A 10,285-nucleotide genomic window follows, 5' to 3' on the forward strand; every position below is an offset into this window, starting at 1 on the left:
TTCTCCTCTCCCCTCTGTGTGCTAGAGGTCGGGGTTTCTCTCCATTCATGAGCCTCTCCGTTCCCCAGGGGAGCTGGAGAAGCAGCAAGGAACGAAGACTCTCTCCTTCAAGGCCGGGGGAGCCCAGGTGGACCCACAGTCGAAGCAGGGATCGCCCACAGGTGAGTTCCAGACCTGCGGCCCTGGCCCACGTGGAGGCCACTCAGTGCCCCTGGCCTTGGGGTCCTGGGGATTCGGGTGAGGGAAAGGCTCGTTTCCATGGCCTCATCTGCTGGGGCTTTAGCAGTGAGATTGAGGGGGAAGGTGAGAGAGAAACGTGTCCACTTACAAAGGTCACTGTTCCCCCTGGAGGCATCAGGCTCAGGGCTCTGACATCCTGCCCCAGTGCCCGCTTGTTCCCTCTGCACATCGGGGGTTAGGGGTGTGGGAAAGGGAAACCACGTGAGAAAAAAAATGCCGTGTCCGTGGCTGGGAGCAGGTGAGAAGGCAGGTGGCCAGAAGGGTCTGGAAATCTTGATCTGCCCTATCAAGACCTCTCCCTAATGAGCCAACATCACTCTCTAATCCCAGGCCTGAGTCAGCACCCCGAAACCCAGATGAACCCTCAAACCCAATTTCTCAAATGATTTCTTCAAGTTGAATTTTCACTCCAGACAAGTCAAGCCAGCTTCAGGTTTTGTATCACCTTTGGCCACGTTCTCTAGACCCGCTCCCACTGCCCCCTCCTACCTTCCCCCCTCCCCCCAACCTGCAGGGAGGCAGGAAGAGTTGTCTCCACCCCTCACCCCCCAACCCCTGCTCCATCTGCCCCAAATAGAAAAGAATTAGGAGAGGTGGCATGAGAATTAAATCCCATCCCAGCAAACCCCAGCGAACCATCCAGAACTGTTCACTAATTAATTCAGTCGTTTATTCCTACATTTAATGAACACGTACTGAGTGCCTGCCGTGTGCCTTGTGCTAAGCCCTGGAAAGCCAGGGTCCCAGCAAGACGTCAGCTTGAGCTGAGACACTCCAGTGGGCTCCATGCTGGTTCCAAACCCCCGGTTACGGTTATGGCCGTGGCGCCGAGATGCTGTATCAGCATCACAGGACTGGTCACACCAGCTGGGAGAGGAGATTTGTTTTCCAAGCAAGACTCGGGGCTCTTTTAGCTCATGGAGACCCTCACTATGGTGTCTCCTCTGTGTATGGGTCTGACCTGCCACCATGCGTTCATAATTCTCCACCCGCCCAGGTTTTCAGCTGGTCCTTCATTTCTTTCTTTCTTTCTTTCTTTTTTTATAAATTTATATTATTTATTTATTTTTGGCTGCATTGGGTCTTCGTTGCTGCGTGCGGGCTTTCTCTAGTTGCGGCGAGCGGGGGCTACTCTTCGTTGTGGTGGGCAGGCTTCTCATTGCGGTGGCTTCTCTTGTTGTGGAGCACGGGCTCTAGGTGCGCAGGCTTCAGTAGTTGTGGCACACGGGCTTAGTTGCTCCGTGGCATGTGGGATCTTCCTGGACCAGGGCTCGAACCCGTGTCCCCTGCATTGGCAGGCAGATTCTTAACCACTGCGCCACCAAGAAAGTCCTGGCCCTTTATTTCTACAAGGTCAGAGTACACGCTTGTTTTCACAGCTGTGTAATAGAGTCAAACCTCAGCTGTGATTGATTCCCGGACACCCTGCCCCACTCCACTCTCTGCAGCCCAGACTGCCTCTTTGGGAAGCTGCAGCCCCTGGCCAGGCCCTGATGTGTATCTCCGGGGCCGTGTCCATCAGTTCCCTCCCCAGCTTCCTCTTGTGCTACAGAAAGCAGAGGGATGTGCACAGCAAGGGAACTAGCACCCTCCCCGGGGGTGTAAGAAATTAGAGGGGCCCCGGCCGACGGCTCTGGGGTGCCTGCTGGGGGTAGGGGTGGGAGTCAGGGGTGACTGAGCCAGAAAAAATCATCAAGCTGTCCCCAGGTGTCTGCAGGGTCCCTGGTGCTGTGCCAGGCCCATCAGGAAGCCCTGGTAGCAGTCAGAGCCATTATCAGCTATTTGTGCCAGGCCCTTGAATCCTCACCACTCAGCTAAGTAGCAGGAACAGGAAAGGACCATGGCCCCTCCCTCTCAGAGCCTGTGCCACAGACAAAGAGGAGCCCCCTTTTGCTCTGGGAACCAAGAACCAAGGCCTCCTCACAACCAACCTGCACAGTCCGTATGGGGCACTCTGTGGGTAAAGGAGACTCCACAATACCCAGCAAGGAAAAACGCCAGAGACCTTCTAGTCCATGAGGGCCCAGAGAGGTGCAGCATCTTGCCCAAGGTCACACAGCTAGTACGTGGCAGAGCTGGGCTCAGGCGCCCAGTCCACTGCCCCCGGCGTGGTGGGGGCCCTGGAGTCTCCGGCCGCCGCATTGAATTGCAGGGAGGCTTGGTTGGGGCCTGCGGGGCGGCGGAGACAGGGCTTCGTGCGGGGACAGGGCCAGGTGGAGAGTGAGCCCTGTGCTCTTTGCATTCAAAGCCAAAAGGGAGGCAGCACCGGCAGAGAAGGCGGCGGAGAGCACGGCGGAGGTGAGTGGAGGCCTGGTTGCCCAGGTGAGTGAGTCTGTGCCCCCTGCCCTCTTCTCACTGTCTCTGTTGTTTCTCTTCTCAGGTTTTAATCAATGCCTCCCCAGCCCGACTCACCATTTTACCAATTTCAAGAGATACAATTAAAAGTTACTGCTAGCATGGGTAATACCACTCTTCCAGCACCTAATCAAGCCACAGTGCCCTCTCCCGTTCTCCAGCCCACCCTCCCTGCCGAGCCTCCCAGGCCGAGCTCCCAGGCTAATGCGTGCAGATAAAGCCCCCAACACCCCCATCACATCCCTCCCGCAGTCCCCCGAATCCGCCGCCCCGCACACTGCCATGGTCCTGATGCTCCCGTATCAGAGACCAAGGTTCCCTCCTCCACATCTTGCCAGCCTCTGTAGCAGGGAGCCTGGCCCCTTCGAGAATCACCCCTTAGGTCTGTTGCCCGAGTGAGCACGGCGGGGCAGACCCTGTCCTCCTGGATGCCTCTGGGGAAAGTGGAGGCGGCTGGGAGGGTACAGTTTCCGCCCAGGACAGCTGGTCCACCTGGAAAGCTGGCCTCGGGGTGGGATACGCAGGAGGAGGTGAGGCGAAGTGAGGGTGGGGTTGTCTTAGGGCTTCTCCGGGAGGGGGGGAGGCGGGCAGCTGCTGCATCTGAAGACTGTCCACATTGGAGGGAGGGGACTGGAGTAGTAGCAGCAGCAGCTGGTGCCTACCAGGCCTCCGGTGACCACCTGGGACGGGCATGCAGCTGCCCTGCAAGTCTGCTGGGCCCCAGCCCTCCCCACTGGCTCCCCTCGGACCCTGGTGAGCCCCTCACTCCTTTCTGCCAGGGCTCCAGGGACCCTCACTGCTCACACAGACCCTCACTCCAAACTGGAGGAGCCCTGCCCCCAGCCTGACTAAGCTTGCGGAAGCCCCAGGACACCCCAGAAAACCCCAGCTTCTCCTCTCCCCACACACACACCAGTGTCTGGAGGAGGCACCTTCACACGGAGGAGCTTCCTGCCCCAGCAGCTGACAAGCCCCCAGGGTGGGTATTCCATCCCCTGCCCCTCCTCCGCCCATCATCCTGCAGCTGCCCGTTCTCCAGCCTTGCAGATAAACACACGAAGTTACCAGCCCTTCGGTTGGTTCTACCAGCCCTGCCTGTGGCTTAGCGCCCCCTGCCCAGGGAGGACCGCGATCTGGGGGCCATTATCCCCTCCTCCCCGGCCCAGGGGGCCACGTGGCTATCTGCAAGGCTGCCACCCCGGCTAGTCCCAGGGCTCTGATAGCCTCTGCTCGCCTGCACAGAGGCGGCCTCACCGCCGGCCTCTCAGCTGGACCCTGAGCTCCCGCGTCCTCCCCACCCCCACCGTCCTTGCCTGGCCACCCCGCTGGCAGGCGCTTCTCCAGCTTGTCTGAGCTGTCAGGCCTGCTACTCATGTTCCATCTTCTCTCCCTCTCTCTCTCTCTCTCTCCTTTCTTTCATCAGCAGGGAGGTGAGAAGGGGGTCAGAATGAGGGAATGTTTTGCTGTCACTTCCTGCTTTTCACTTACTGACCAGAGGGAGGTGCAGACAGCGGAAGGGGAGAGGGGAAGGGGAGGCGAAGAGGAGATGCAGGGTGAGGCCAGGGCTGCGGCCACAGGGGGGCTCGGAGGGTCCGGACTGGGGCGGCCAGGCGTTTGCCTGGGGCAGGGCAGCTGTAAAGTCTGGGGGCGGAGAGCAGAAGGCCTCCCCCGCTGTCTCAGGCCACTTTCTCCCAGGGAATAACTCAGAAGATGAGCAGGTGGGGAAAGGGGCCGCACCCACCTCTCCCCAGCTGCAGTGGACAGAAGCCTCCTGTCCCAGCGAGGACCACAGAGGGCTCCCCGAGAGGGAGGTGGACACAGCCCTGCTCTCGGCCCACCCCAGGGCTTGGCAGGGCACTGAGGGGCTCCGGGGCTCCTGTGATTGGTTGGGAGGCGGGGGCGGCTCAGGCTTAGAACACACGGCAGAGGCTGGAGGTTGAGAACGGAGAGTAGAGGCTGCAGCCTGCGGAGCTTGGCGGTGGGGGCTTGTGAGAACCCAAGGGCAGAGGAACGGGGCTGGAGAGCCGAGCAGCCCACCAGGGCAGTGCCCGGACCCCGGAGGGGGCGTCCCTGAAACTGCACCTTTTGCCAGGATCTGCTGGCCTAGGGCTCTGAGATAGTTCAGGGCAGGGCCTTCCTGGTCTAGACCTGGCCATAGGATGCCCTCCCCTGCAGCCTCGGTTTCCGCCCCCCGTGCACTGAGCAGCGGGCCTGGGTCGTGGTACCCAAGGGCACCCGCAGAGAGCAGGGTCTCAGCCACTCCCTGAAGGGCCCAGGTGTCGGAAGGGGATGGTGTGTCGTACCTACAGGCTGGTGAGCCGGAGGGATGAGGAATTAAACCCCTCTCCTTCCAGAATCCTCCGATTTCTTCCACCTCCCCTGCTAGCAAGAGGAAGCCAGGCTAGTTCCCAGTGCCCTCCATGGGCCACCCCCTTATGCCCCAGCCAAGGGGGAAAGATTAGAGCCCTTTCTGGGTTCCCCCTCCTGCAGCGGGACGGGTTTCTCCAGGGCCCAGGTTGGGCCAGAAGGGCACCTGGGGACCTGGCTCTGGCCTTGGCTGCTCTCGAATGTGTGGGCACAGCCCTGGGGAGTCTGGGAGGATGGGGCAGGTCCAGATCACCCCTCGGGGGTCCCTGGCATTCCAGGGTTGGGATACCTTTGTGATTCACAGTGATGAGAAGCCCTCCCTTTAAGAAGCTGGTGGGAGGGTTAGGGGCTTGCAAAGCTCCAAGCCACCTGCCTCCTGCCTCTGTCCCTGTGTCCACCACACACCCCTGGGAGGCAGGGCGCAGGCAGATACCCCTGCTTTTCCAGCTCGAGGTTGGTGGGAAGGCGGGTGGGCGCCCACCCGGGGCCCAGGGCCACCCAGCAGGACCTGAGTCCGTTGGTCCAGCCGCCCATCCCACAGAAGGAGCCAGGCCGCTCAGGCCGGGTAGAGCACAGCGTCTCTGGACTCCACCCAGGCTCAGCGCCTCTGCCTGGCAGCTGGGTGCCCTCTGGGTGGCAGAGACATGGGGAGCGGGCCGAGGTGAGGGCTGCGAGCCCCTGGTGGGCACAGGGGCCGGGGAAGGGGGGAAGGGAGGCCCAGGGTGGCCAGTCCTAGCAGCTGGGACTTAGTCTTGTAACATTTCACACTTCTCTGGCTGTTTCTAAACTAGGTGTCAATTCACAACAGGCTTCAAACGTCCCAGCACTACTCCGGGCTGGGGGCCGAGAGGGGAGCACCAGCGCCAGACCTGCAGCCTAGCCCCTCGAGGGAGCAGCCCCCTCTGCTGCCACCGCCGCCGCCCACAGCCCCCGGGACCCTGGTGCAGTGCCAGCAGATTGTCAAGGTCATCGTCCTGGACCAGCCCTGCTTGGCCCGCATGGAGCCCCTGCTGAGCCAGGCCCTCTCCTGCTACGCCTCGTCCCCCTCCACACCCCTGGGCGGCCCGGGCTCCCCCGTCAAGGCGGCCCACCAGCCGCCCCTGCCCCCCGCCCCGCCCCCCTACAACCACCCGCACCAGTTCTGCCCGCCTGGCTCCCTGCTGCACCGGCGCTGCTGCTCCAGTGGCGCCAGGAGCCTGGTGTAGACTCGGCAGCCCCCCTGCGCTGCGGTCCCGGGGGGCTGCGTCGGGGCCCCCGCTGCGCCTTCACCCGCTGCTCCCCACGCCCGGCGCGCTGCCTTGCTGGCCGCTCACCACTGTCGTTTCAGAGAGAGAATCCCAGTCCCTGGCACCTGGTTTGCTTGGCCCAAGCTTCCCTTGCTCAGTTGAGCGACCCTCCCCCCAAACCTGCAGACACCCCTCACTCTCCTGGGGCCCAACACAGCCAGGCACGGCCAGGCCTCCTCTCCCCCCACCATTACTCTGGCCACTTGGAACAGGGACTGAGGGCCTATCCGGCTTCCAGGCCAAGTCTGCCAGGCGCGAGGGCTGGGTGGCCAGCACCCAAGCCTTAGACAGAAGCGGGTCTGGCTCACCGCCCCAGCGCCGGGTGCCACGCTGGGTGGGGGACAGCCGGCCCTGGGTCCCTGGAGCGGCCAGGTCAGGGGGAGGCATGAGGAGGGGGCTTTCTCTGCTGCCCCCCACCCCGCCAAGCCCGGCAGTCTCAGGAGGCGACTCCTCTGTGCCCAGGGACGTTGGCTGTCCTGGCCACAGACTCCCCTCCTCCCAGGGCCTCTCCTGCTTTCTCAGGGGCTGGGGCGCTGCCTGCCCAGGGCTGCCGAGACTTCAGGAGAGTGCTGGGAAAGGGGGGGAGGGGAGGGGGCACCCATCTCAGCTCTCTCTCGGTCAGTTCAACAGAGCCAAGGAATCAGGAGGTCACGTATCTACAAAACGCACCTTTTAAAGAGTTTCTTGTTCTCTAGCCCCAAGTCATACCCAGCCAGTGCAAAGTGCGCCCAGGGCATAAACACATACATAGGAGATCCAGGTCCTCCCGGTATCGGAGCAGAAACGGGGAGGGGCAGGGGTGGGCCCAGGGGCGAATGCAGCCAGCAGAGGCAGGATTCCGGCCCAGGGCCAGGCTCCCTCCTGAATGACTTCCGTGGCCTCCACGAGGGACGTGGACGCAGAAGTGGGCGAGAGCGGCAGGTGCTCCAGAGGCCTGGCGTGTCCCCCGCTGCCGTCCCAAACTAGCCCTTTAAGCCCCGCCCCCCACACCCCAGAAGGCAGCAGCCCCGCCTGCAGCAGGGGGGAAGAGTACCTACACCTTCAAAATCGCCAAGGAGAGCCAAGAGGGCACGCTGCCCAACCCAGAGCCCAGCAGAATCAGAGCCAACCTCTGTGCAGCCCCACAGGGCTCAGGCAGCCCCGCCTCAAAGGCCCCGGTGGGGGGGTACCCTCCAGGGACTGTCGGTCCTGAGCCAGGCTGGACCCTCCTCTGGTCCTGAGCCGACAGCTCACTGCTGTCCTTTGTTAAGGTCCCCTCCCTCTCGGAGCCCAGGTCCAGGACATCCCGAGAGGTGGAGGTGAATACTGATCTAGAGTGCGTTTGCTTCTCCCTAACCCCTACCCCACAGCCCAGCTGCGGGCCCCCAGGCCGCTAGGAGGCCGGACTCCCCCTGCTCTCAGAGATCCCAGGTGACCTAGTTGCGTCTGTACATGTGTGATCGCCAGGCGTCATTGTGCTGTCCCCTAGCGAGTGTATACTGGCCCTGTCTCCGTCAGCCGGGTGTCCATAACGTGTGACCACTTGCTGTCTCCTCCCCCCTGCCCCGCCCCCATCCTTGTTGTCCCAGCCCCTCTCCTGTGCCTTTTCTGTCACACGGTCGCTCCGATCAGAGCCTTTCAGGGCAGAGCGGCTGACCGATGGGGCGCACGGTTCACACACCCGGTGCCCGAGGCCTGGGTGGCAGGGGTGTGGGTTCAGAAGAAGAGTTACGAGTGGCTGGATGTGTTTATGGGGTGGAGCCATGGGGGCACAGTCCCAGCCCCCGGGCCCCTTGTCACCTGCTCACCCGGTGCCCCCCTCCCACTCTGCTGACGCCCAGACTTTCCAGATTGGGACCTGCAGGCGCCTCAGGGCTGGCACGTACGTGGAGCATCTCTCTGAGGGCTCGGATGCTCTGGTATCTCCGTGCCCTCCCCTGGGTAGGGGCTCCCCGCCGGCCCCAGTTGCTGCGGTGGCTGCCTTGGGCCCCACCGGCGGCACTGGGCATCCCGGCTGAGGATGCACGCCAGCCTGCAGTCAGCAGCGTGTGCAGCGAATTCTGAGCTGCGAGGGGCTTGAGTGCCCGAGGGCCTGGGGCAGGGTGCGGCGGCGCCAACTCACAGTCGGGGAAGCAAGGCTTCCCGGCCTCGGTGACCCCCTCCCCTGACCAGCCAGCAGGCTGAGGTTGGGACCCGTCTGCATGCCCGTCCCCAGAGCTGAGCCCCCAGACAGCTGTGACGAGCCTTGTGTCCTCCCCGTGGCTGCGGCCACGTCAGGGCCTCCACCCTCCCGGAGGGCCCGGCTGGAAATGCTCTCGGGCCTCCCGCTCACCCCCAGGCCAGGGGAGCGGCGGGGTGCTGACTGGGCTCCCAGACACAGCCTCCTGGGCACACACGCAAGGACCCCAAGGTGGCCTCGCGATATCGACACTCGAGCCTTACTTTGGGGACCGGGCCCCCTCCCGGTTTTATCCATTTAGCCCCAACTCCAGAATCAGGAGTGGGAGGTGAAACTAGCTCTCCCACCCACTTTGGGGCCAGCCCACCTCCAGAGCTGGAGCTTGTCCTGGAAGCCTGGCCGCCTATGTGCAAAGGCACCCACGCGATCAGCCCCAGGCCCCTGGCCTCTGCCCCACCTGTCCCCCCCAACCGCCTGCCAGACGTCTCTCTTTGCCAATAGGTTTCCCCGATAACCGTCGGTCCGTCTGTCCCCGTGTCCTGCTGTACATACATTCTTGCGGCACCCCTCCCCCTGCACACACCCTTCCCCCCCCGTCAGAGAGCAGCCTCTCTAGGGAAAGAAAGGCAGGGCGGCTGCACCCAGCAACTAATCCAAATGGTAAATATTTTGTAACAAAATAGCCCAGAGGTATTTTATCTGTTCAATTCATAGAGTTTTAGAGATTATATTGAAATATGTCACTTGAGCAAACCGTGTCGGTTCTGTTTCTTTCATTCTCCAAGAGGGGGCTCCACCTCAGATCAAATCTTGGCGAGATCGCAAGGGCCCAGGGCAGCAGCTGGGCCTCTTCTGGCCACAGGGGTGTCACCCCTTCCATGCTACTCTGTGACACGGTTAGGGAGCCCGTTCCTAAACAAACGGGGCTAGGTGCCGGGAGCCATCTGATGGGCGGGCGCTGGGTCAGAGCTGGGGGTGCAGGGCCAGAGAGTGACCCCCACCAACACACACACACACACACACACACACACACACTCCCTCCCTCCCTCCCTCCCTCCCTTCTAGCGGTAAGAGAGAAGGTTGCAGTGGCGACCAGGGCAGCTTTGGAGGGAGGAAGCACCATGACGGCCAACGTGCACCCCAGCAGAGTGGGAGTCCAGGGGGTAGGACTCCATCTGCTCCGCTCGGCTTTCCATGATGGAGGCGGAGGGTATGCTGGGGTGGCAGGCTCCTACTGACCACACTGGGTCATCAGCTTCGGGTGATTTTCACCAGGTATCAGCTCTGAAGCCCGACCTTCTAATCACAGGGCCTGGGTTGAGAAGCCCCAGGGTATACCCTTCCTAAAGTGGAGGGGAACAGGCCCAGGTGGAAGGACTGGGGGAACATTGCTGGGAGAAGCCACAGAGCCACAGAGCAGAGCGGAGCAAACATTTACGGAGCCCGAGGTGCGCCGGGTCCCCTGCTGGAGCTGGAAGGGATGCCAAGATCCTGCAGAGGCGTGGGTGACTGTGATGCATGAGAGAACACTGAAATCCAGGCTAGAGAGAGGCGCGGGGTGCTTGGCCGGCACTCACACCACGTGCAAGGCACAGATCAGGCTCCACGGCAGGGGCCTGCCCCAGAGTCATGTCTCCTGGCAGCAGGGAGAGGAGAAGCCTTGCAGCAAAGCTGAGGCACCGAGGGAGAGAATCAACTGGGAGGGATGGCTGGTCCGGGGACACCTGCAAAAAGGGTATCCAGCTCTCCTGGTGACCAGACCTCTGAACAGAAATCCAGACAGCACCCCAGGCTGGGCCCCATTATCCCAATTAAAGTGAAAAGGAACATGACCTCACCCTCCTTCCAGGAAACGGGAAATTCCAGGAGAAGCCTGGAG

General features: G+C 62.2%; 1 protein-coding gene across 2 annotated transcripts in view; it reads left to right on the forward strand.

Annotated features, from left to right (window-relative positions):
• The window catches only part of IQSEC3 (IQ motif and Sec7 domain ArfGEF 3), a gene marked incomplete at both ends in the record, with an annotated part of 89,732 nt that extends 83,565 nt beyond the window's left edge, over positions 1 to 6,167 (forward strand). Inside the window, 3 exons of one of the 2 annotated variants that reach the window (XM_082636254.1) lie at positions 69 to 161; positions 2,489 to 2,538; positions 5,754 to 6,167. In XM_082636254.1, the coding sequence (XP_082492380.1) occupies positions 69 to 161; positions 2,489 to 2,538; positions 5,754 to 6,167 (557 nt within the window). Of the gene's footprint in view, positions 1 to 68; positions 162 to 2,488; positions 2,539 to 2,620; positions 2,696 to 5,753 lie in introns of those variants that run through there. The other variant, XM_082636255.1, reaches the window with a different exon arrangement.
• Positions 6,168 to 10,285: the final 4,118 nt, after the last annotated feature.

This window comes from Mesoplodon mirus (genome assembly GCF_964341445.2).
Source record: "Mesoplodon mirus genome assembly, chromosome: 11".
Taxonomy (NCBI): Eukaryota; Metazoa; Chordata; class Mammalia; order Artiodactyla; family Ziphiidae; genus Mesoplodon; species Mesoplodon mirus.